The 25726-nt window shown below is 44.7% G+C and overlaps 2 protein-coding genes across 6 annotated transcripts in view; one reads left to right on the forward strand and one right to left on the reverse strand.

The window, feature by feature from the left end:
- Positions 1-19007, forward strand: part of LOC137533790 (uncharacterized) — a 63240-nt gene extending 44233 nt beyond the window's left edge. The window contains exons 12-14 of the mRNA XM_068255037.1: positions 4143-4311; positions 16041-16114; positions 18174-19007. Of these exons, the coding sequence (XP_068111138.1) occupies positions 4143-4311; positions 16041-16114; positions 18174-18265 (335 nt within the window). The 3' untranslated portion in view covers positions 18266-19007. The remainder of the gene's footprint in view (positions 1-4142; positions 4312-16040; positions 16115-18173) is intronic.
- The window catches only part of PIANP (PILR alpha associated neural protein), a 51396-nt gene continuing 43983 nt past the window's right edge, over positions 18314-25726 (reverse strand). For all 5 annotated transcript variants that reach the window (XM_068255042.1, XM_068255039.1, XM_068255040.1 and 2 more), the window contains one exon: positions 18314-18843. In XM_068255042.1, coding sequence (XP_068111143.1) covers positions 18822-18843 — 22 coding nt within the window. In that variant the 3' untranslated portion in view covers positions 18314-18821. The remainder of the gene's footprint in view (positions 18844-25726) is intronic.

Below are 25726 nucleotides of genomic sequence, written 5' to 3' on the forward strand. Positions count from 1 at the left end.
GATGTATGGAGGCTGCACAGATGCTGAATGCGCTGCTGCTTTTACTGATGAGCGTTTCACCCCCCCCTCCAATTACTTTTCCTGCACGCTGTTTTCCCAATTTGCCTTTATTGCCTGCATTGTTTGAGCCTCAGCTGCGTTACAGCTTCCAGTGTCACCTGGGGACGCATAGCTGCAAATGAACGGCTTTCTTCCAAGATTAGATGACATTTTTATTACAGTTATCCTAATAACGTGGGAGCTGGTTGCGATAATGCAGATATGAGGCCTGTTGGCTGCATATGGATTCCCCACTGACAGACAAAACATCATTCTTATTGTTCAATAATGGCTGCGTCACATGATAAGTGCTGTGGCTGAGCTCTATTAGTCTGGTGTTCCGTAGCTTACTGCAGTGGGCCTAAATAATGGCTGCATCATAGGAGATCTGTTAGTCTATGGGGCTCTGTAACCTGTCTATAGTGAGCTACAACATATGGCTGCATCACATGACCAGTTCTGTGGCAGAGATCAGACTGTTCGTGTCTTATCTGACTGCAGAGGGTGTGATATATGACATAGCCAGCTCTGTGGCAGAGATCCATCTGCCTGTGTCTTATCTGACCGCAGAGGGTGTAATATATGACATGGTCTGCTCTGTGGCAGAGATCAGTCTGTGTGCATCTTATCTGACCGCAGAGGGTGTAATATATGACATAGTCAGCTCTGTGGCAGAGATCAGTCTGTGTGTGTCTTATCTGACTGCAGAGGGTGTGATAAATGACATGGTCTGCTCTGTGGCAGAGATCAGTCTGTGTGCATCTTATCTGACTGCAGAGGGTATGATATATGACATAGCCAGCTCTGTGTCAGAGATCAGTCTGTGCACAGCTTATCTGACTGCAGAGGGGTATAATATATGACATAGCCAGCTCTGTGGCAGAGATCAGTCTGCCTGTGTCTTATCTGACTGCAGAGGGTGTGATATATGACATAGTCTGCTCTGTGGCAGAGATCAGTATGTGCACAGCTTATCTGACTGCAGAGGGTATGATATATGACATAGTCTGCTCTGTGGCAGAGATCAGTCTGCCTGTGTCTTATCTGACTGCAGAGGGTGTGATATATGACATGGTCTGCTCTGTGGCAGAGATCAGTCTGTGCACAGCTTATCTGACTGCAGAGGGGTATAATATATGACAACTCTGGTTGAATTCGATGGACGTATTTTTTTTTCAACCCAAGTAACTATGTAACTATGACATAGCCAGCTCTGTGGCAGAGATCAGTCTGTGCACAGCTTATCAGAATCAGAATCAAATTTATTTCGCCAAGTGTGGTGGTATCCACACTCGGAATTGTTTGTGGTACACATCGGCATTGTGCATAGTGCGAGAACATCAAAAACACAAAGTAATGCAATACACATACATACATTGACATAGGCATTGAGATAAGAAGTAGTGCAATGCACATACATACATTGACATAGGCATTGAGATAGAGAGTAGTGCAATACACATACATACATTGACATAGAGAAACACTGTGGTGCAGGTGCATGTGCAATGAAGAACAGACATAGAGAAGGTGCGTAGCAGCTGAGCCAGCTAGATCGTTGGTTAGTCCTAGGAGCGAATGTATGCAGAATGAAGAGCAGCCACAGAGTCGGTGCATGCAGGCTGACTAGTCCAGGGTGACTGGCCTGCTGTGTGCAGGGCTCGAGTTCAGAAGGTGCACTGCTTGGGGGAAGAAGGAGTTCCTGTGCCTGGAGGTTTTGGTGGAAATAGCTCTGTAGCGGTGGACTGAGCGCATGCGGTTGAAGAAGCGGCTGCCTGGATAGTGGGGGTCTTGCGTGATTCTGTTAGCCCTTGACCTCAGCCTGGATGCGTGCAGGAAGTCCAGTGGTGGCAGGGGTATACCGATGATTCTTTCTGCGGCCTTGATTACCCTTTGTAGTCTGTACTTGTCACTTGTGGTGGCGCCTCCGTACCAGACAATGATAGAGGAGCACAGGATAGACTCGATGGTGGCAGTGTAGAAGCTTGACAATAGCTCCTGCGGCATGCCAAACTTCCTTAGTTGTCTTAGGAAGAACAGCCGTTGCTGAGCCTTCTTCTGGCATTTAGTGGAGTTTTCACTCCATCTCAAGTTATTGGTGATGGTAGTGCCCAAGAACCGAACACTTGATACTCTGCTGACCTCGGTGCCATCGATGAAGATCGGGTTGAGCGGAGGAGGGCGCTTTCTGAAATCCACCACCAGCTCGACAGTCTTTGCAGCATTTAGGACGAGCATGTTGTCCTTACACTAATTGCAGATTCGCTCGATCTCCCTGCGGTAGGTGAGTTCATCCCCTCCACTGATGAGGCCGAGTATGGTGGTGTCATCTGCGAATTTGATGACCTTAACACAGTCGGCAGTTGAGGTACATCGGTTAGTATATAGAGAGAAAAGTATCGGAGACAGAACACACCCTTGCGGGGCGCCAGTGTTTGTGGTCCTCACTTGAGAGAGGCAGCTGCCGAGTTTGACTTGTTGCGTCCGGTTCGTGAGGAAGTCCTTGAGCCAGGCGCAGAGAGTTTGATCGAGCCCGAGTTGTCCTAAGTTGTAATGCAGTATGTCTGGGCAGATTGTATTAAAAGCAGAGCTGAAGTCTAGGAAGAGGATCCTAGCGTAGGTGTTGGGTTTGTCTAGATGTTCCATGATGGATGCTAGACTGCAGAGGGGTATAATATATGACAACTCTGGTTGAACTCGATGGACTTATTTTTTTTTCAACACAAGTAACTATGTAACTATGACATAGCCAGCTCTGTGGCAGAGATCAGTCTGTGTGTGTCTTATCTGACTGCAGAGGGTACAATGTATGACATAGCCAGCTCTGTGGCAGAGATCAGTCTGTGCACAGCTTATCTGACTACAGAGGATGTGATATATGACATAGCCAGCTCTGTGGCAGAGATCAGTCTGTGTGCGTCTTATCTGACTGCAGAGGGTGTGATATATGACATAGCCAGCTCTGTGGCAAAGATCAGTCTGTGCACAGCTTATCTGACTGCAGAGGGTGTGATATACGACATAGCCAGCTCTGTGGTAGAGATCAGTCTGTGTGCATCTTATCTGACTGCAGAGGGTACAATATATGACATGGCCAACTCTGTGGCAGAGATCAATCTGTGTGCGTCTTATCTGACTGCAGAGGGTTTGATATATGACATAGTCTGCTCTGTGGCAGAGATCAGTCTGGGTGCATCTTATCTCACTGCAGAGGGAATGATATATGACATTGCCTGCTCCATAGCAGAGGTAAGTCTGCCTGTGTATTATCTGACTGCTGAGGGCTACAATATATGACAGCCTTTTCTGTGGCAGAGATCTTTCGCCCTGTGTCTTATCTGTATATTTTATAAATTATCTAAAGCAACACCCAAGTAAACAATTTTATCTATACTCCTAAAATTAGTTTTTTGAAATATCCCCAAGTTTTATTTTATATTTAAATCTACTTTTTAATGTTTTATCATCTCTGCTCAATGACACAGCATTTGAAGTATGCCAGAGCTAAATAATATGAACCATCTACCCTTTTTATCTCTTCCCTGCTCTCAGAAGTGGTTTTTGGCTGTAATTCCTTACCACTATAGTCTAACTAGGTCTCCACTGGAGAGAAAGTGTCACTTGCATACCTAAATGTTAACACTTTCAGGCAGAGAAATAAAAAAAGGAACACAACCTAGTTATATGTATGCTTGGCACTGCACATACACGTTTATCTCATCCATTTATTTTCACCTCGGTATTCATTAAAGGACACCTGAAGTGAGTGGGATACAGAGGCTGCCTAATTTATTTCCTTTTAAACAATGCCAGTTGCCTGGCAGTCCTGCTGATCCTCTGCTTTCTAATACTTTTAGCCATAGACCCTGAAGAAATATGCAGCAGATCTGGTGTTTCTGACAAGATTAGCTGCATGCTTGTTTCTGGTGTGATTCAGATTCTACTCTAAATAGATCTGCAGGGCTGCCAGGGATCTGGTATTGTTTAAAACGAAATAAATATGGCAGCCTCCATATACTTCTCGCTTCAGGTTCCCTTTAAGATTTTGTAGCACTGTGATGAGTTTTATTCGCTTCTAACAATACTGCATGCTTTGATTTCAGTGCGTGATGTGAAGACTGGCCGTTACCTGAGCACACTGTCACACCCTGACACCTCACGCCTTCTGTGCCTCGCCCTATCTCGCTCCCCTGATGGGCTCTGCCATTGGGTGACGGGGGGCCGGCAGCTGCTGCTGTGGGAGGAGTTACCACAAGGCGCCACAGTGGACAGGTAGGTCCTTTCCCTGTTGTTTTTTTTCAGGCTGGATGTTGTAATATCCGCACATCCAGAATAATTGGTTCAGTAGCTGTTGTACATTTCTCTGACGAGATGTCACACTGCAGCCCACGGAGAGTGGGAGAGAAGCCCTCTTGTATGGAATGTAGAAGTATCCTTCAGTCATTCCAGAGTCTCAGCACTAGACAGCTTATTATCACTTCCCTGGTGAGCCCTCTGCTGATCACTTATCATAGACACTTGCTGAATTAGTTACAAGTAGTGCTTTCTAGGAGAGAAATAGAAGATGTTCTATAATTAGAAACTTCACATTTCCAGACCATCACCTGGAAATGTCTTGTTATGAAGGGTCTTCAGGAAGAGGTGGACATAATATATGGAGCTGAATGATAGTAAACCTGTTATTAGAAGCCATTAAGGAGATCTACAGTCAAACAGAGACATAACTATAAATAACTGGGTTCCCATCCTCACCCCAGCCCAGCCCCTCGTCCTCACCTCAGCCCCCCATCTTCACCCCAACCCAGCCCCCCATCTTCATCCCAGCCCAGACTCCCATCCTCACCCCAACCAGGACCCCTATTCTCCCCCAGCTCCCCATCCTCACCTTAGCCCACCATCTTTACACCCCAGACCAGCCCCCCATCCTCACCCCAGCCCAGCTCCCCATCCTCACCCCAGCCCAGCTCCCCATCCTCACCCCAGCCCACCATCCTTACACCCCAGCCCACCATCCTATCCTCACCCCAGCTCCCCATCCTCACCCCAGCCCACCATCCTCAGCCCTATCCCACATCCTCACCCTAGCCCAGCCCCCCCATACTCACCTCAGCCCCCCATCCTCACCCCAACCAGGACTCCCATCCTAGCCCCCCTGCCAGTGGCGTAGCTAAGGAGCTGTGGGCCCCAATGCAAGTTTTACAATGGGGCCCCCAAGCACTCTATACATAACAATTGCTACGGCGCACAAAAACCTGTCAATGGCAACTACAGTATCAGAGGTGCAAGAAGGGGATGGGGAACAGTTTGTTAATGATTACCAGTATTCAAAGTATCTATAGAAGTGACTATTATGAGCACAGGACCATTAGAGAGATAATACTGTAGTTGAGGGAGGGCCCTTCGGGGGCCCTCTGGCCCAAGGGCCCCGATGCGGTCGCTACCTCTGCACCCCCTATTGCTACGCCCCTGCCCCCTGCCCAGCTTTCCATCCTCACCCCAGCCAGGACCCCTATTCTCACCCTAGCCTAGCCCCCCAACCCAGCTACCCATACTCACCTCAGCCCACCATCCTTACACCCCAGCCCAGCTCCCCATGCTCACCCCAGCCCAGCTCCCCATCCTCACACCAGCCTAGCACCCTATCCTCACCCCAGCCCCCCATCCTCATTCCAGCCTAGGCCCCCATCCCCAGCCAGGACCCCCATCACCAGCCCAGTTCCCCAGCCCCCCATCCTCATTCCAGCCTAGGCCCCCATCCCCAGCCAGGACCCCCATCCTCATTCCAGCCTAGGCCCCCATCCCCAGCCAGGAGCACCATCACCAGCCCAGTTCCCCAGCCCCCCATCCTCATTCCAGCCTAGGCCCCCATCCCCAGCCAGGACCCCCATCCTCATTCCAGCCTAGGCCCCCATCCCCAGCCAGGAGCACCATTACCAGCCCAGTTCCCCAGCCCCCCATCCTCATTCCAGCCTAGGCCCCCATCCCCAGCCAGGACCCCCATCCTCATTCCAGCCTAGGCCCCCATCCCCAGCCAGGACCCCCATCCTCACCCCATCCTAGCCTCCCAGCCCAGCTCTTCACACCAGCCTAGCCCCCATCCACACCCTAGCCTTATCCCAGCCTAGCCCCCATCCTCATCCCAACCCAGTCCCCCCCCCCCCCCCTCCACTCCTCAGCCCTGCTTCCCATCCTCACCCCAGCCAGGACCCCTATTTGTGGCCATAAATGTTAGATTAACCCATTAATGCAAAACGAATGTTTTAAAACAACCTGTTTTTGCACTTTTTAGTACAGTATTATAGTTTTGCATGGAGGGAGGATCGGAGTACACCCGCAGGTGCCGTGGGGGGCACACATACATGTGAACGCACGCACATGTATGAGTGGCCACTTTCTGCCACCAATGAGCAAACGTTAAGTGCAAGTGGTTAAAGTGAATCTAAGGTGAAAATAAACGTATGAGAATTGTATGCGTAGTATGGATGAAAAATAGAACATTAGTAGTATAGAAAAGAGTCTAGATCTGCGAGCTGCTGGGATCTCAGGTGTGTGTGTGTACATTTGCGATTTGCACTGGGAAAAAAACCGAGCTGGAAATTTCCAGATCCCGGGAGAAATTGCATATTTTTTGAGTCACACAGAAAATACAGCAGGACGATGATGGTGCTTGGGAGAAAAATATGCTGAAATGGTACATAATCTCTTCGGTGGCAGTGCTGTGCCGACGCTTTATAGATGTGTCACTAGGCTCCAGGTTGCTATGGAGGAGAGCGGAGGGAGAATGGGTGACGCACAATGAAGCGGATTCCCATGGGCAGGGTAGAACCATGCGATCATGCAGTGCTCAGGCATTGCTTAACCACTTTCCTACCCTGGTCACTTTCCCCATCCAGCTCAGCTCTGATTACTTTGGCAATAACTTTATCAATAATTATCACAACTGAATGATCTTTAGATAGTTTTTTTCAGGACAAATTAGGCTTTTTGTGGCTGATATTTGTTTTTAGTAATTACCTTGCCATTTCCCATGCATTTAAAAAGGAAAATTATGGAAAAAAGTGAAAAATACACAATTTATCCACTTTCATACATTATAGCTTAAAGTGAACCTTAAGCCAGAAAAAAAATGAGTTTTACTCACCTGGGGCTTCTACCAGCCCCTTGCAGCAGTCCTGTGCCCTCAGTCACTTACTAATCCTCTGGTCCCCCGCTGCCAGCTAGTTTCGTTTTTGCCAACAGGCCCGTCAGGACTGGCCACGCGTAGCTTTTTTCACATTCCCGACTGTAATTAGCGCTATTGCGGGCCGCAACGCGTAAAAAAATACGTGTTGCCGCATATGTATGCGGCCGGAAAGCGGCAATGCGTATTTTCGTATGCGTTGCGGCCCGCAATAGCGCTAATTACAGTCGGGAATGCGAAAAAAGCTACGCGTGGCCAGTCCTGACGGGCCTGTCGGCAAAAACGAAACTAGCTGGCAGTGGGGGACCAGAGGATTAGTAAATGGCTGCGAGGGCACAGGACTGCTGCAGGGGGCTGGTAGAAGCCCCAGGTGAGTAAAACTTATTTTTTTTTCTGGCTTAAGTGTCTCTTTAAATGTAAACAGTTCTATTGGACATTAAACCCTCACATTTTATGTGTATATCCCTCCTGCTTATTTAAACAGTTCAAATCGGGCGTGTGTATAGACTGTCGTTCGGGTGATAAGATAAGATTTTGAGCGATCCGCTGACCAGTCTTATCACCCGAACGACAGTCTGTACGCACGCCCGATTTGGCGTGCGGGGGACGTTCAAACGACCCGTCGTTCGGAAAAATCTGACGTGTGTATGGGCCTTTATTTTCACGATCATAGGAACAGGAAGTGGTTAAAGGACAACTGAAGTGAGGGGTATATGGAGGCTGCCATGTTTGTTTGCTTTTTAAGCAATATCAGTTGCCTGGCAGCCCTGCTGATCCTCTGTCTCTAATACTTTTATCCGAAATTCAAGTTCGGCTGGCACACCAGTATCAATATTCCAACCAGTTTTATTGTATGCACAACATGACAATTGTTTCGGGGCCACGGAGGGTCCCATTTATCAGATAAAGTATGCACTGTATCTGATGAAGGGGACCCTCCGTAGCCCGAAACAATTGTCATGTTGTGCATACAATAAAACTGCTTGGAATATTGATACTGGTGTATCAGCTGAACTTCAATTGCTTATACTGGATCGATGTTGCTTCTGCATCAAGGCTGAGCACCCAACCATCCATAGCAAGGTATGCCTATCCAAAACCTGATATTGCATTAATACGTTTATCCATAGACCCTGAACAAGCATGCAACAGATCAGGTGTGTCTGACATTATTGTAAGATCTGACAAGATTGGCTGCATGCTTGTTTCTGGTGCAATTCAGACACTACTGCAGCCAAATAGACCAGAAGGGCTGCCAGGCAACTGGTATTGCTTATAAGGAAATAAATATGGCAGCCTCCTTATACCCCTCGCTTCAGTTGTCATTTAAGATCCGGCTTGTCATCGGGCAGCCAATTTACACATGCTGCGTTCACTCACGATTCTTGGTTGAGGCAGTCTTTATCCTCAGTTTATTCTAGCGCATGTACGTAGCTGTATCTGTTATCTCTTCTCCTCATCTGCTGTTCCGCTGAATTTTATATGGAAGCCAGGAAAGAGATATGCACAAACTACTGAACTTTGCCTTTAAAGTGTAACTTTTCTGATTTTGTCCATCTTTTATCTCCGACCTTAATATAACTGCAATCCTAACTGGCCTCCCCACCCTTCTAGTGACCTGCTAACGATTTCCTCATTTCTTCTCATGCACAGTCTTCTCTGGGTCTGATCTCACGCTCTGCTTCATCCCATTAGGCTAGCTTCCACCTTCAATACATTATAACAAGCTCTCTAAACCAACCTTCTTGGATTGACCTATCCATCTTTCTTCCTTTTTTCACCGTCACTAATTAGCCACAATTAAACTTCAACTTTTTTTTATGCACCACATTCCCCAACTCCTGCATTGTTAGCTGGGACTTGCCAGTGCCCTCATCCGTGTTAAAGAAAACCTGTAACTTAAAAAAAAAGTTCCCCTGGGGGGTACTCACCTCAGGTGGGGGAAGCCTCCGGATCCTATCGAGGCTTCCCCCATTCTTCTGTGTCCCACGGCGGTCTCGCTGTGCCCCTCCGAACAGCGGAGATATTTACCTTCCCGGCTCCAGTGCAAGCGCAGTATCGGCTCTCCGCTCGGAATTAGGTGGAAATAGTCGATCGCTGTCGGACCGCTCTACTGCGCAGGTGCAAGTCTCCTGCGCCTGCGTAGTAGAGCGGACCTGACAGAGATTGGCTATTTCCCCCTATATCCGTGTTGGGAGCCGCAACAGCGCCCCCGCTGGAGCCAGGGAAGGTAAATATATCAAGCCTTGTCAGGCTTGTGGATTGCGGGACACTTCGTGGGAGCCATCGCTGGATTGGCTGCAGCTACAGGGATGGGGGAAGCCTCATTGGGACCCTGAGGCTTCCGCTCCCGAGGTAAGCACCCCGCAGGGGAACTTTTTTTGTTACAGAGTCTCTTTAAGGTAGCCACACACAATACATTAAATGATCCAATTTTACAGCAATTCAATAAAAAAGATCGGATTTCATGAAAAATCGAAATATTTTTTTATTTGAGCAAGAAATCTGATCGGTTTTCCAGTCTTATTCAATAAGTCGATCTGGAGTGGTGAATTTTTCAGAACAATTTTTTTGAAAATTGAATGGTGTGTGGTAGATTGTGTGTGTGTGTGTGTGTGCGCGTGCGTGCGCGCGTATATTTAAAAATAGTATGGTGTGTGGCCACCTTTATAGTTTGTACTTGTTACGTATGCAGATTTGTAATCTGCACTACTTATTTATTCTACGTGTCTGCATATTATGATTGTGTATTATTATTATAAGTAGAATATAATATACACTACAACAATAATACAGTCAGAAACTGAGATAACTGAGATGGAACACTATAAGATACCTACAGAGCCCTTTGTAGACCTGAGATCAGATATATTCCCCATTACGGTACTGCTACCTATTCCCAGCTCATCTGTCAGTCTCTTCCATATCTGCTAATCACAGAAGGTGAGAACCTATTGCACATTACACTTTACTGCCAAGTTATTGTGGCAGCTGTTACTATTACATTATCTCCTGAGGACAATTGGGACCTCTTGTCTTGATCATTATGCATTACGCCTTAAAGCATCCGGAAATACGTTTTACTAATTGATCAATCTCCCTTTTTTTATTTTATTTTATATTTCAGAATTTTATCTTTTTTTTAATTTTAATTTTATTTTTGTAGACACCATATTTCTTTTTCACTGCAGTGTGAGCGCATGTGTTTGTGAGTGTACTGTAGATTGTACACTATTACTAATATATTGAATGCTATAATATTTTGTTGGTCCATTTTACCTTCTAATTTAGCATTCTATGTTCATTTTATTCTATTTTTGCTAATAAATTGTGTATAAATGAATTTGAAATATCAACTACTGTGTTCTAACAAAAATTTATAATAGTGAGGTGCGCTTCTTCAGCTGTCAGTATCACCAATTTGCCACCAATTTCACTAGTATTTGGATCACTTAGACCTCAGGTTAGATGTCACACCCTTCAGTATAATTATTTGTAAATGGTCTAGCGCTCAACAAGTCCTCAATGTGAGCAGTCTGTATTTTCACTAAATAAAGTTCCATAATATTCAATTCCCAGTCTTCAGTGCATAATATTTATATATCTGTTTTCAATTGGCACGCATATCTGGTGAACATATTGTATGTGTTTGTGCACCTGAGGTGGGAATTTATTGGATATGCTACACTATATGTGTGTTTGCATTTAAGTTTTTTGAACGACTGAAGATATCAGATGGGATAAAGTAAACTGGCTGGGCCAAAAACGCATTGGCTGATCTTTTACCGATTGGCATCAACATCTGGTGAGCGCATTGCATGTGTGTGTGTGTGTGTGTGCATCTGGGGTGTGAGCCAATTGGACATATACTAAACCATACAGTGGCTTGCAAAAGTATTCGGCCCCCTTGTTGCTCCCAATATTCTCTTAGACAACCTCTAATGCTGTCACAGAGCAGCTGTATTTGTACTGACATTAGATTACACACAGGTGCACTCTATTTAGTCATTAGCACTCATCAGGCAATGTCTATGAGAAATTGACTGCACTCAGACCAAATCAGGCTGAATAATTACGCACACCCCACTTTGCAGTTATTGATTTGCAAAAAATGTTTGGAATCATGTATGATTTTCGTTCCACTTCTCACGTGTACACCACTTTGTGTTGGTCTTTCATGTGGGATTCCAATAAAATTGATTCATGATTGTGGCAGTAATATGACAAAATATGGAAAACTTCAAGGGGGCCGAATACTTTTGCAAGCCACTGTATATGTGTCTTTTCTTCTAATTATTTGAGTTACCCTGAAGATACAATCCAGGACAAAGTATACTGGCTTGGCCAAAGACGCATTGGCTGATCTGTAACCGATTAGCATGGTGAGCGTATTGTGAGGATATTTTGTACTGAAGACCTGTGGGAATTTAATATTATTGAACTTTATTGAGTGAAAATACATTGAGGACTTGTTGAGCGCTAGACCATTTACTGTTTTCTAATCATTGATTATTATTAGCCTGACAGCATGCAGTTAGTTAGTACAGTAGGGAACTATCCCTCTAGCGCAGTTTGAACCCTCATCTTGCTTTAAATACTAACCTATTGGGGCGGGGTACCCCCATTGTTCAAACTAGCAGCTGCCAAACAAATTGAGAACGTGAGGCGCAACACCATCCCTTTCAATTTTCCTAGATACATTTACTCTGACTGCTCCATTATCCTGTTCTGTGTTCTTACCTGTAGGGTGGTCTGGGGCCCCGACAGTACCTCTGTGTTTGCTATATGATTTCTTCCCAGTGGTAGGATGACCTGGAGCTCTTTCAGTGTCTCGGCACTGCTTAAACTATCTGGGCCCAGGGGTAGGAGTGCCTGGAGCCTCTCTAGTTCCTTGGCATTTGTCACGTGATCTCTGCCCAGTTATCCAGTGCCTTGAGCTTAGAAATGTGTTTTCTGCCTTATGTCGAGGTTGGTGGATGGGTATTCTCAATCCCCACTAGTGCCTCGGCATTGGTTAGATGATCTGATGTTTGACATGGCTATTGTTACTGAATGTTTTGGGTCACTGTCATGTGCTAAAGAGAGCTTCAGTGTTTTGACGGATGGCTTTATATTCTCTTCAGAACCCCCTGGTACAAAGAAGGCTCTTTAGTGGATTCTGTGATAATGGGTTGCCCAGGCCCTTATACTACAAAACCGCTACAACACATTCCCACCACCATGATTTACAGTTGGTGAAATGCTGTGTTTGGTTTTCACTAAACATGTGATCTAGTGCTAGGGCCAAATAACTTTATCTTTTCCTTGTATATCGATAACCTACCTGTATTGTCCCAGAATGAACAGATTTTGTCTTACCCTGATGTTGCTTCTCTCACGCAGATGGTTTCTTCCTGGCATGTCTCCTGTTTAGATGTAATTTCTTTAGCTTCAGCCTAATTGAAGACTTGTACAGTCTGGCATCTGTAGTGGTGAGAGCTACTTGTAGGTTACCCGATGAAATTGTGGAGTTCTTACAGGTGTCTTTGATCATCTCATGTTTTGCCTCAGGCTAAAGTTGCTGGGATGGTCTGACCAGGGTGACTTGGCGGTTGTTTGAAATCGTCTCCTTTCTTAGATAATTTTACAGACAGCGGAGTGATTGATGTCCAGTTTGATGTTGAGTTATCTTGGACAACCTCTGCTAGACGCCTAAGACCGCAGAGAGCTCTTTTCATCTAGGCAGGGTGATACCACACACTTCAACTAAGAGCAAATCATAACAAATGTCCAAGATCCTCTCCAATGATGCTTTGATTATTTACACCAGCTCTGGGGCACTTGATTCCTATTTCAGCCATTTGAGGTAGTTTGAAATGTTTGGAGCGTACTTACTTCTTTCACATGAGAAATGTACATGTGTTTACATAAAATACACCATGGACTATGACATAAGGTGCGTGATATTTGTTATATCACTTTGGTATATCCATATTGTGGAACCTCATAAAGATCAGATACTGTAGTTAGTTTTTTGAAATTATGCTGATAATGTGAACCATTTTTTGTGGGGTGTACTAACTTTTTTTACACAGAATTATGGGGTAAGCTCACAAAAAAAGTAATCTTAAAGGTACACTTAAAGAGAAACTCCGACCAAGAATTGAACTTTATTCCAATCAGTAACCGATACCCCCTTTTACATGAGAAATCTTTTCCTTTTCATAGACAGACCATCAGGGGGAGCTGTATGGCTGATATTGTGGTGAAACCCCTCCCACAAGAAACTCTGAGTACATACTCCTGGCAGTTTCCTGTCTGGGAACCTTGCTGCATTGTGGGAAATAGCTGTTTACAGCTGTTTCCAACTGACAAAAAAACATGCAGCAGCTACATCACCTGCCAACAGTAAAAATGTTCACTGGAGTTCCTCTTTAAGTCAGGAATAAAAAATCAGTTTTACTTTACTGGGGCTTCTACCAGCCCCCTGCAGCCGTCCCATGCCCTCGCAGTCACTCACAGAGCCTCCAGTCCCTCACCGCCAGCTAGTTTTGTTTTCACCGACAGGCCTGGCCACGTGTATTTTTCTTTGCGTTCGCGTCCGCAATAGTGTCCTGCGCCTGTGCAGGATGCTATTGAGGATGGGAACATGAAGAAGGATACGCATGGCCAGGCCTGTGCAGGCGTAGAAATCCCGCCGACTCCCTGTCAGGGCCTGTCAGCGAAAACAAAACTAGCTGGCGGCGGGGGACCGGAGGCTCCGTGAATGACTGCGAGGGCACCGGACGGCTGCAGGGGGCTGGTAGAAGCCCCAGGCAAGTAAAACTGATTTTTTTTTTATTTCTGGCTTAAGTGTCCCTTTAATGTGCAGACAGTGCTCATTAAGATTACCTAGTATTTTTTTTAATTTACCGTACATAACGAATTACGCAACTCGCTGTATACATGCAGCACTGTTACTCAAGCAAAGTAAGCGTTGCATGTATAAAGCACGTTTTGCAATTCGTGTAATGCGCTAGGTAAACCACGTAACGCCCGGTAATATTAATGTACACTGTCTACACATGTTAAAGAGGAACTCCAGTGAAAATAATTTAATAAAAAAAGTGCTTCATTTTTACAATAATTATGTATAAATGATTTAGTCAGTGTTTGCTCATTGTAAAATCTTTCCTCTCCCAGATTCACATTCTGACATGTATTACATGGTGACATTGTTACTGTGGGCAAGTTATGTAGCTGTTTCTAGCTGCTCTGGCTGTTACAGACAGCTTTAAACAGCCATTTCCTGTCTGTGAACATTGTTACATTGTGGCAGTTTGCCCAGAGTACCGCGGTATTCAGAGCCTCTTGTGGGAGGGGTTTCAGCACAAAATTAGTCACACAGCGCCCCCTGATGGTCTGTTTGTGAAAATCATTCTATTTCTCATGTAAAAGGGGGTATCAGCTACTGATTGGGATAAAGTTCAATTCTTGGTTGGAGTTTCTCTTTAAAGAGAAACTGAAGTGAAAGTAACATAATTAATAAAATGGCTTATTTAGTCAGTGTTTGCCCAATGTAAAATCTTTCCTCTCTCTGATTTACATTCTAAAATGTAACACTGGTGGTAAAACTGTAACACTGGTGGTGACATCATTAGTTCTGCCAGGTGATCTATATGGAATGTTCATTACTGAGAGTTCTATTATCCACACATGGAGATATTGCCTGCTTTGCAGTTTAAATAAGCCATTATTTACCACAATGCAATGAGGTTTACAGACAGCAAACCGCCAGGAACATGGTCATGACATCACACTGTGAAAAGGAATAGATTTCTCATGGGAAAGGGGGTATCAGCTACTGATTGGAATAACGGTCAATCCTTGGTTAAAGTTCCTCTTTAAGGTTATTGTTCTTTTGTGAAATGACCCCTATGTATTCTTGTCTTTCTGTCACTCAGTCATCTTCCACTATAATAGGTTTGCTTTCAGCCACATTCACAGTGGACATTGCGTTACGTTCCCTGTGGCAGCAGGAGCGCAACAGATCGGTACAGTGGAGTCGCATGTTATTCTCGCATTGTGTCGTGTACAGTAAAGCAATGAAAAGTATGCTTCACTTTTCCAAATGTACGCTTTTAGCGGTAACACACTGCATGCAGTGCGTTATGATGCCACAACCCGTTATATCACAACGCTTCCACCACACTGTGATTGTCGCATAGGTGGTGCACTGCAGTGGGGTAAGCTGTGTTTCAAAGCAGCCTTTACATCGCGCTGCAATGCACCACTGTGACCATGTTCTTAATCTTATAGTCTGCTCTGCAGTATTTTTCTGTTTTAGTTATCGGTGGAGTTAAAGAGAAACTCAGACCAAGAATTTAACTTTATCCCAATCAGTAGCTGATATCCCCTTCTACATGAGAAATCTATTCCTTTTCACAAATAGACCATCAGGGGGCGCTGTATGACTGATATTGTAGTGAAACCCCTCCCACAAGAAACTGAGGACCGTGGTACTCCTGGCAGTTTCCTGTCTGTGAACCTTGCTGCATTGTGGGAAATAGCTGTTTACAGCTGTTTCCAACTGCCAAAAAAGCTTGCAGCAGCTACATCACCTGCCAACAGTAAAAATGTCACCATGTAATAAATGTCAGAATGTAAATCAAGGATTTAAAAGACTTTACAATGAGCAAACACTGACTAAATCATTTATACATAATTATTGTAAAAATTAAGCACTTTTTTTATTACATTATTTTCACTGGAGTTCCTCTTTAAGTCCCTTGCTATTAATGTGAGTGTGTGATTTTTAGCTCCACCCTTTGATTATTTACCCCTCCCCTTTTTCCTGTTGTAGCTCTGCAGTGCGGGTTCAGTTCTGTGCCGACTTCCTACTTCCTGCTGCAGAGAGTGACTCAGAAGAAGAGGACGGTAAGCTGCAGGCAGGATGTTTCTATGGCTAACACTAATATTCATAAACCATTTGCCTAACAAGAACAAAAAGAACAATAGGGTCTCTCTCTTCCCCAACAAGTCTACAAAAATAAGTCTAGCCCAGCAAAATGGTACCATAATAGACAATTGTTCAGTGTGACCATGGTAACCAAACTCATAATCCACAGTATGTCTTCCCAAGTGGACAAAATCGGACAATTATCTCTTCCTAAGCATATAGGTAATTCCTAGCAATTACGGTCTCCAAGGTACGATACTTGTGTGGTTACTATTGTAGAACTAGGAGATTATCTTTTATATATGTAATTCTAATATTATGCTGGGATAGATAGGAAACTTTATAGAGTTGTTGGAAAGAGGGGCCGTTTGGTTCTTTACCATCATTTGATCCAATTAGGACCAGCTGCACAGACATATAGTTGATGGATTGGATAAATACCAGTGGGAGAAGGCTAGTATTTTCCACACAGATGCCTCAGACATCACAGTACCCCTTAAAGCAACAACTGCCAAATGATTGTTTCAGTGTTTTATAGACTGTTCTTAGGTTGTTGTTGTTTTAGGATGGGTTTATAGTGAACTAGTGGAGTTATCAGAAACTAGACAGGCACCAACGGTCCTGGCTGCCATAGACTATTGTTAAGTTGTGAGTTAGGATGGCCATATAGCCTAACAAAAGTCCATGGCTGTCAGGACCCCCAGCACTTTTCTGGTGACTCTTCTTATAGACTATTGCTAGTTTGTGAGTTAGGATGGTCATATAGCCCAACAATAGTCTTAACAGCAAGAAGAGTCACCATAAACTGGACAAGTGCTGATGGTCCTTATTGCCATAGTCTATTGTTTGGCTATATGGTCCTCCTAACGTTCAACCTAGCAATAGTCTATGGCACTTTTCTAGTTTCTGGTGAATTTTCCAGCTGCCATAGACTATTATTAGGCTACATGACCATCTTAACACAACAGTCTATGACGGTAAGGACTTTTTTGTCTTTTGGTAAATCTTCTGGCTGCCATAAACTATTGATTGGCTACATGAACATCTTAACTCACAACGTAACAATAGTCTATGGCAGCAGGAAGTGTCGCCAGACACTAGAATAGTGCTGGCAGTCCTGGCTACCAAAGAGTATTGGTAGGTTGTGTGTTAGAATGGGTATAGGGTGCTTTTTTTGTGTGAAAATTTTAGGTGAATGTTCACACCGATTCCAGCTAACTGCAATGCAGTTCTAGTTCATTATGTTGTACTCCATACTTTTATAAGAAGGAAGAGGGATCTAACTTAGGGGGACAACTAATGTACAATTTTACCACTTCTGTTTAATGTGAGGGACTATCTCAGTAATCGCTAACCTTGGCACTCCAGCTGTTACAAAACTACAAACCCCATCATGCCGCTGCCTCCCGGAGTTATGCTTAGAGCTATCAGAGTATTGCAATGCCTCATGGGACTTGTAATTCCACCACAGCTGGAGTGCCAACAAATGCACTCAGTTTTGCCTTCTACTACATAGTTTTGATAAGAGTGTACAATCAAGATTATATCATTGATGAGCACCTTAAAGGACACCGAGCACCATAAAACTCCTCATTAGAAAGTTGTGGACTGTAATGGACTGTGCCGTTGGGGGGTGGGGGCTGTCTGTTGGGAATTGGGGTGAGCCTCACTACTTACCTACAGGTTGCAGCTCTTCTGTTGTCCGGTCCATACTGGATGCGCCATCTTCTCCTTGGAACGGTTGCATCTGCCTCATTTTGTAGTTCCCGGTATTGTATCTCTCTCGTGCTCGCCGCAATTCATGCTGGGAGATGTAGTCTGTGGATGCAAGTACACCTCTGTACTTGCATCCACTGACTACATATCCCAGCACGCAATGCATTGCGCGCACGAGAGACGATGTGGGAAACTCCCACCGGCTCCCATGAATGGTAATATAATAGCTGGGACGTTGTGCACCGTGTCTGTTGGTTTGATGTGACCTGACTAGACCATCCTTCAGTGTGAGCTCATTTCTCACTGTACAATGTTTTACAGAGAATGATCTGTGGGAGGCGGTGGAGGAGGAGGACACACCCAGCGTTACACCATCACAGACAAACAGCTGGCTGAGGTGCCTGCTTATGTAAACTGATCACTGACATCCAGTCACAAATCTCCATCTCTCGCTTCATCTGTTACACATAAAATTACTTTTATTAAAAATAAAACTGCCATTAAAACCCATCAGAGAAGAAGATTATACATATATATATATATATGCTATCTGTACAGTGAGATTCCTGGTTGTGAAGACACAACATGGAGGTTGTTGGGATAAGCCCTTGGTGAAGATTGCTGATGTAACAGTCACACATGCAGTCATAGAGAAGGCGTGGTACAGGATGTGACATCACATCTTCTTCACAGACGACCCTGGCGTGTGATATGTGTGCCCATGCATACATACATGTAATCGGTTATATGTACACACACATACGGCCCAGGATTTGGGGCTGCTCCTGTCTGGCTGAGCTCTTCTGCCTCCGGCGGCTCTCTGTATGGCTACCTCCTGTCGCACAGCTATGGTGTGGGTGCTGAGGACTGACAAATGTGGGCGGTGCCCCCACCTGCCATTAGGTTGATTCCTAATTACCCAGAGTCCATCACAGCTGTCCGCCTACAGATTAATCAGTGCTGGTGTGGTCACATGGTCACCACAGGGATCCTGGGAAGGAAAATAGTCTGGTTAAGGATCAGTATATTACAGGCAGTATTGGTTGTAGGAAGATGAGTGGAGCATTTGCTTTACCTAAAATATTGTTATGTAGCTCTGCAGCAACAAGTATTGTACAATAGCAACCATCATTAAACGCTAACACCTAAGTGTAAGTATGATACCATTTATTGGCTTCTGAAAACAGAAGGTAATTGTGTGTGATCAACTCTACTACTCAGGTTGCAATACCCATAATGCATCACTTCAGGGAGGGGTGAGGGTGGGGTCTGTGAGCTATATACAGGTCCGAAAATGCAAAATTTAATTCTGCGGGTACAAGTAAAAAATAAATAAATCTCAAAACAACCTTTTTGAGAGAATAGATTTTAAGATATTCAAAGAAAAAAAATGTTTTTTAAAGAAAGCCCTAGGTGGGCTGTGATTACTGTGATTGGCTCACAGTGATCACAAGGTCAAGAACCAATGAAATTGGCTTCTGACCGAGAACAGACCAAGCAGGGCAGTACCAGTGGAGAAACAATGGACATACTGTATATTACATGCTGCTGGGGATGCAGGATAGGACTATACAGACAAACCATGGACCCAAGAAAATGTGGAAATGTAAAGCAACAGACAGGCGCTCAGTTACGGTTGCCTAAAACTATTGTTCATTATTTCATTATAGAGAGGCTGCTTAGATCTTTGCTAAGTAGCCTTTTCTGTTCTATGGTGACGGAATAGTGGAGGAAACGTGGGTGGCAGCATGCTGCAGGAAGTCAATAGAATAACGTCCGTAGTGGATGGGTGCACAAAATCCGCATGGCTAGTTGCTAATTATATCAATAATGTCATGAGATACCTGTACTCATGCTAGGGTTTCACGTAAGATTATCGCAAGCGATCGTCTTGAGCAGTGGTCCTCAAACTAAGGCTGGCGGGCCGAATGCGGCACCCTGAGGCTTTTTACTGGCCCCCCATACACAAAATGTATTAGTTATAGATGCGTTCTGCTGCATCTTTAAATATTGGTGGCCTGCATATAGAATAACAGTTCTGGCACTACCCATCCACATGGAAGCTAGAAATCAGTAATTTGCTGGCTTCTGGGTTGTGCTGCAGGCTTTTGCAGGCTATTGGGTGACATTATGGCTCACATATGACTTGCTATGTTAGGGTCACGATATCTGCACTGTATTGGTGGTATGATAGCTGCACATGCTGTGTTGGAGGGCATACTATCTGCACATGTTGTGTTGATGGCATAATATCTGTACTTGCTGATTTAGGGGAATAAATGCGCTCTGGTTAAATGGGAAAAATTAGGACTGCCCATGTTAATAGGCGCTGTCTACAATACCAAGGCTCAATGTTATGTTTATCTACATCATTTCATGTATACTCCGGCCCCCCAGCAGTCTGTAGTATGTTGACCCGGCCCTTGACCAAAAAAGTATGGGGACCCCTGGTCTTCAGCAATGAACATTTAGTGTGTGATCACAGCTTTATGTCCACATATTCATTTTCTTAACTGAAAGGCGTTGCCTTTCACTGCCTCTGATAAAGCTAAAGAAGAGAATGATGCCGATTTGGAGACTTTTTAGTTGATATTTTTGAAGCTTATTATTTCCCAGCCGCAGATTGTAATCAGATTATTCTAGGTTAGCTGACCGGATATGGCAGTGATGCTTTTAACAAACAAGGTGAAGCAGTGTTTGCTAGGCCAAAGCCTTACAAGCAGTAAGAGATGTTGTGAGGCTGGCTGATAAGTCACAAGTTTGTCAACCACCAATGAATGACCTCATGGCCCATATGCAATTTACTTTTTCACCTGAGTTTTCTCCTAGGTGATCATTTTAAATTTGCCAATTAAATTTATTTTAAGCCACCAGCAAGCACAAAAATACTCAAAATAATTCTAATAGTACTTTCTCACCTACCTTTTGGTACTTTTTAAGTTGAAAAGTGCTGGACAGTTATTTCAAATTGAAGCTGAAAAATGATCTCCTAGGAGAAAACTCAGGTGAAAAAGGCAATTGCATATGGGCCCCATATGTCTCTAATAAATCCAAGTCAGCATTTCATGGAGTGCCCAGGCCTAGCCACGGGGAGAGGACTCCTGCTACAGCTACTTATGCAAAGGTTAGTGAGGAAGTCATGTTTTAGCTGTGGGTCAACTTGTACACATGGTGGCTGCACGTCTACTGTTCACCAAAGGCAACAAAACTGCCTTATTCCCCCAGTCTGATGTCAGGAATGTGGCAGTCATCTCTTTGATGTTGTCCACCATGGAACAAGTAAGACAACTAATCAGGGAATCAGGAGAGTTTGTTTTAAAAGCTTTCATTGTGAGACCCAGTAAAGCAGCAGCATCACTAAGGGCCAGTGCACACTAAAAACCGCTAGCGGATCCACAAACGCTAGCAGTTTTTGAAGAGGTTTTTTAGAACGATTTTAGGTATGTTTGTAGCAATTTTCTACACATGCCTACCTTTTTTTTTTTTGGGAGCATTTTGGTGTAGTATTTTTTATATTTTGTTACAGTAAAGCTGTAACTAACAGCTTCTATAACAAAAACGCTTGGAAAATTGCTCTGATCTAGCGCTTTTCAGAGCGATTTTCCACTTTCATATACTTTACATTAGGCAGAAACGCCATAGAAATCCACAAAAATGCTGCAGGACCCAAGTTTGCGTTTGGGGAAAAAAACCAACCACTCTGGTGTGCACCATCCCATTCACATTCATTAGCCAAGCCGTTTTCCCCCCGCAAGCGTTTAAAAAAACGCTCAGAACTGCTCTTGTTGTGCACCAGCCTTTAGTCGTTGGGATTTAGGGGAAAAGGGCGAAAGATTTCTTAGACTCTGGAGCATTTCCTACTTAAAGGAATACTGTAGGGGGGTCGGGGGAAAGTGAGTTGAACTTACCCGGGGCTTCTAATGGTCCCCCGCAGACATCCGGCCCCGCCTCCGGTTCACTTCTGGAATTTCAGACTTTAAAGTCTGAAAACCACTGCGCCTGCGTTGCCGTGTCCTCGCTATCACTGATATCACCAGGAGCGTACTGCGCAGGCCCAGTATGGTCTGTGCCTGCGTGGTACGCTCTTGGTGACAACAGCGGGAGCGAGGACACGGCAACGCAGGCGCAGTGGTTTTCAGACTTTAAAGTCTGAAATTCCAGAAGTGAGCCGGAGGCGGGGCCAGAGCATCGGTGAGTGGCTGCGCCAACACAGGATGTCTGCGGGGACCATTAGAAGCCCCGGGTAAATTCAACTCATTTTCCCCCGACCCCCTTACAGTATTCTTTTAAGTAAATTAAAATGTGATCTTTGCTTAGACTGTCCTACAATCCTGCTAGATTCATTTTATCGGGCAGAATAAAAAAAAAATATCTATGGGCCAAAGTTACTCTTGATTTGAGATGTGGACCCACTGTGAAGACAGGTGATGCACACATTGCCAATTCCTGGACTGGTAGGATATGATGGTGGCCATCTAAGATGTATATAACATGCAGTGTTCTCCCCAGGCTCTTTTAGCCAGGTTCTCCACCCGGCTTGTTTTGGTTAGCACCCGACTGTCATTGGCTCGCCTCCTCCTATGCCTTAAGCAGAATTGTACAGAGAAGCGCCGGTCCAGCATTCTCTCATCTCGCCCCAAACGGCTACTTTTTCATGCCACATGGCTACTTTTGGGGGGGTTTTTTGCCACCCAGCTGGAAAAAAATTTCTGGGAAGAACACTGACATGCATTGATGTCCCTGCTCCATCTCCACTTTTGGGGACAGTACCGGTAAAAGATGAGGATGTTGGGATCAATTGTACTAATGTAATAAATGTTTTAATGAATACTGTGTCTGACTGTGCCCATTCTTATAACGCTCAGAGGACAAATTCCAAAGAATATATTGGAAATTTGAAAAGCCACCATAACAAACAAGTTGGTGCAGATGTTTAACTGTTGTGGACCCTTACGTCATGTATGGATCGTGAGGAGTCCACCTGAATTTGCATTTGTGAAATCTGAGGATTCCAAACAGGCTGTACCCAGATTACATGGACACATCTCATGTGGATATCAGGTAAGAGATGAAGTGAACGTCTGTCTAGACTGTGGCAATTATGAAAGTAACAGACTAGTAATCAAATATCAGTGTAGGTATCAAATAGCGAAACTGTCCAAATATAATCAGACATTGGCCTCAATTCACTAAGATCATGCTGGAGATAATAAGGCAAGAGAAAACTTACCTCCACACAGTGAGAGTGTTATCTGATCTCTTCATTCCTTAAAGGGGTTCTGTGGGGGTTCCTGAGGAGAAAAACTGCCACTTACCTGGGGCTTCTATCAGCCCCCTGCAGTGGTAATGTGCCACGCCGTCCTGCTCCCATCCGCCGTTCCCCGCAGCCGGCACCGGGCTATTATTCGTCTGTCACACAGACGAATAATGCGCGTTGCCGCGCCTCCGCTCGCATCATCTGAGGCTTACTGTGCAGGTGCAGTACAATGGAGCCTTGTACTGCGCTTGCGCAGTAAGCTTCCGATGACGCAGGCGGAAGCGAGCGGGTGCGCGGCCACTGTAGCGCAGCCGCAGTTGGATCCCATGCCGCGCTAGACCGGGGCCGGCGGCGGAGAACGGCAGATGGGAGGACGCCGCCGTGGGACATTACCGCTGCAGCGGGCTGATAAACGCCCCAGGTAAGTGTCAGTTTTACTCCTCAGAAACCCCTAACAGAACTCTTAAGTTACCTCCTCTGTAGTTAATTTACCTCCTCTGTAGTTATTTTCACATGCAGTTAATAAACAGCCTTTCTTTAACTGTAGAGTTATTTTAAGGATTGAAGAGTTAACTTAAAGACAGAAGAGATAACTTTACTTTTGCCTGAGGTAAAATGTTTCCTGAATACGATATGCCTCATCTCCATGGAGACCACTCTAGAAACGTTATTAAAGACAGGAGATAAGCTTAGTGAATTGAGGCCAATGTATTCAGTTCCATCTCCTCCCTGCATGGATTAAAATGTGATAACGGCCACCATTAAAGAAGATCGAGGCTTACCAGCCCAAAACAACCCACATTATAAACATGTATAGAGAGCACGGTGATATTTTCCAATCCAGAGCTCCCCAACACTGTCCTCAAGGCCCACCAACTTTACATGTTTTGCAGGAAACCACAAACATTCACAGGTGAGGTAATTAGTGTCTCAGCAAAGCTGATTACCTACCTCTGTGGATTTCCACAAAACATGCACTGTTGGTGGGCCTTGTGGAAAGGGTTAGGGAACACTGGTCCAATCAGCCAAGCAGGGACACCAGAAGGTTCTAATGATGTAACGCTGGAGCCACACCCAAAGGCTATAGATTCACAGTGTTAGCATATAAAAAACAAGAAAACAGTATCTCAGCATAGACAGCTTTTATTTTGGTAGCTTTAAAAACATCAGTAGGATAAAAATACTTCACATAGACTAAAATAGTTCTTGTTTTTTATTTGCTATCACTGTGATTATATTTGAACCCTTTGAGTCTTTGAGCCCTGCGCTGATCTTTAATTACTAATACTTTGGATATTGTCTTTTTTTCAGCAGTGGACTATGTTAGTTAATTTGCTGGCACAGATTATTTTTGTTTCTTTAACCTCTTGAGGACCACAGGTTTACACCCCTTAGTGACCAGGCTATTTTTTACAATTTGGCACTTCACAGCTTTATTGCTTGGTCATACAACTTAGCAGCCAAATGAATTTTATCTACTTTTCTTTGTCACTGAGGGCCTGAGCCCACTGCTGCCTTTTGAAAAACGCATGCACTTTTCAAGCAATTTTGAAACGCGTTTGAAGCATTTAAACGTGTTTTAACGCGTTAAACCGCATGAAAAGGCATTAAATTGGCTTAAAATGCATTTCTAAAAAGTATGCGTTTTTAAAAACACAGCAGTGGGCTCAGGTCATAATACAGCTTTCTGTTGTTGGACTCTGATTGCTGTTGCGCTTTTTTTAAAAAAATTTTTACGAATAATAAAGAAAAAACATTTTAACACCTTTTTAACCCCCCCCCCCCCCCCCCCCCAAATTAGCCCTGGATCGCGATACATACACTACACTACACTACAGATACATAGGCATCAGCCTATGCATGTTATTGGATTAGGAGACAGTTAAGTGACAGGTCTGTCCCCTGTACATCGCTGCGCTAGATTGCAGTGCTGTACACATAAAAAATTGTTGTTGTTTTTTTGTTTGTTTATTTCAGCCTGCCAGCTCCCATGGCGGCTGGCAGGCTATTCGCAGTGGCCCCCTGTGTCCCCTGCAGGGAACGTGATCTCGAATGAGCGCTCATTCTCTGCTAATCTCACGAAGATCGAGACGACACCAATTGGCGTTACGCAGCCCTGATAGCACCACTCTCCCATCGGCGTGAGGTGGTCGGGGGATGGTTAATAGTATAACTAAGCAATAGCTTAAAGGACTTACAAATGTAAAAAAAAAAAAAAAAAAGTTGTGCACCTGCATGAATTTTTAATCCGCACCCTCCGTGCAGTTCCGCCGGGTCCTCGCTGCTTAATCTCCCCCCGGGCCGGCTCCCGACCCCACGTCTCCTGTGCGTGGCTCTGGGGGGGGGGGGAAGCCCTAGAGCTGCACAGCCGCACTCACGTCTGGCGTGGATGGTGACCTCAGTGCATTCAAAATTCATGCAGGTACACTACTTTTTTTTTTTTTTACTGTACATTTGGCCTCGTAAGTCCTTTAAAGGCTTACTCAAATATATCCATGTATGCCATCACTCTGTGCAGAACTGTGTAAAGCTACATACTCGCCACCCAACAGAGGAAGATGGATCCAGCGACGTCCCCCTCACAACAATGCGGTCCGTGATCCATCTTCTGGCCGGT

The sequence above is a fragment of the Hyperolius riggenbachi genome, chromosome 10 (genome assembly GCF_040937935.1).
Source record: "Hyperolius riggenbachi isolate aHypRig1 chromosome 10, aHypRig1.pri, whole genome shotgun sequence".
NCBI lineage: Eukaryota > Metazoa > Chordata > Amphibia > Anura > Hyperoliidae > Hyperolius > Hyperolius riggenbachi.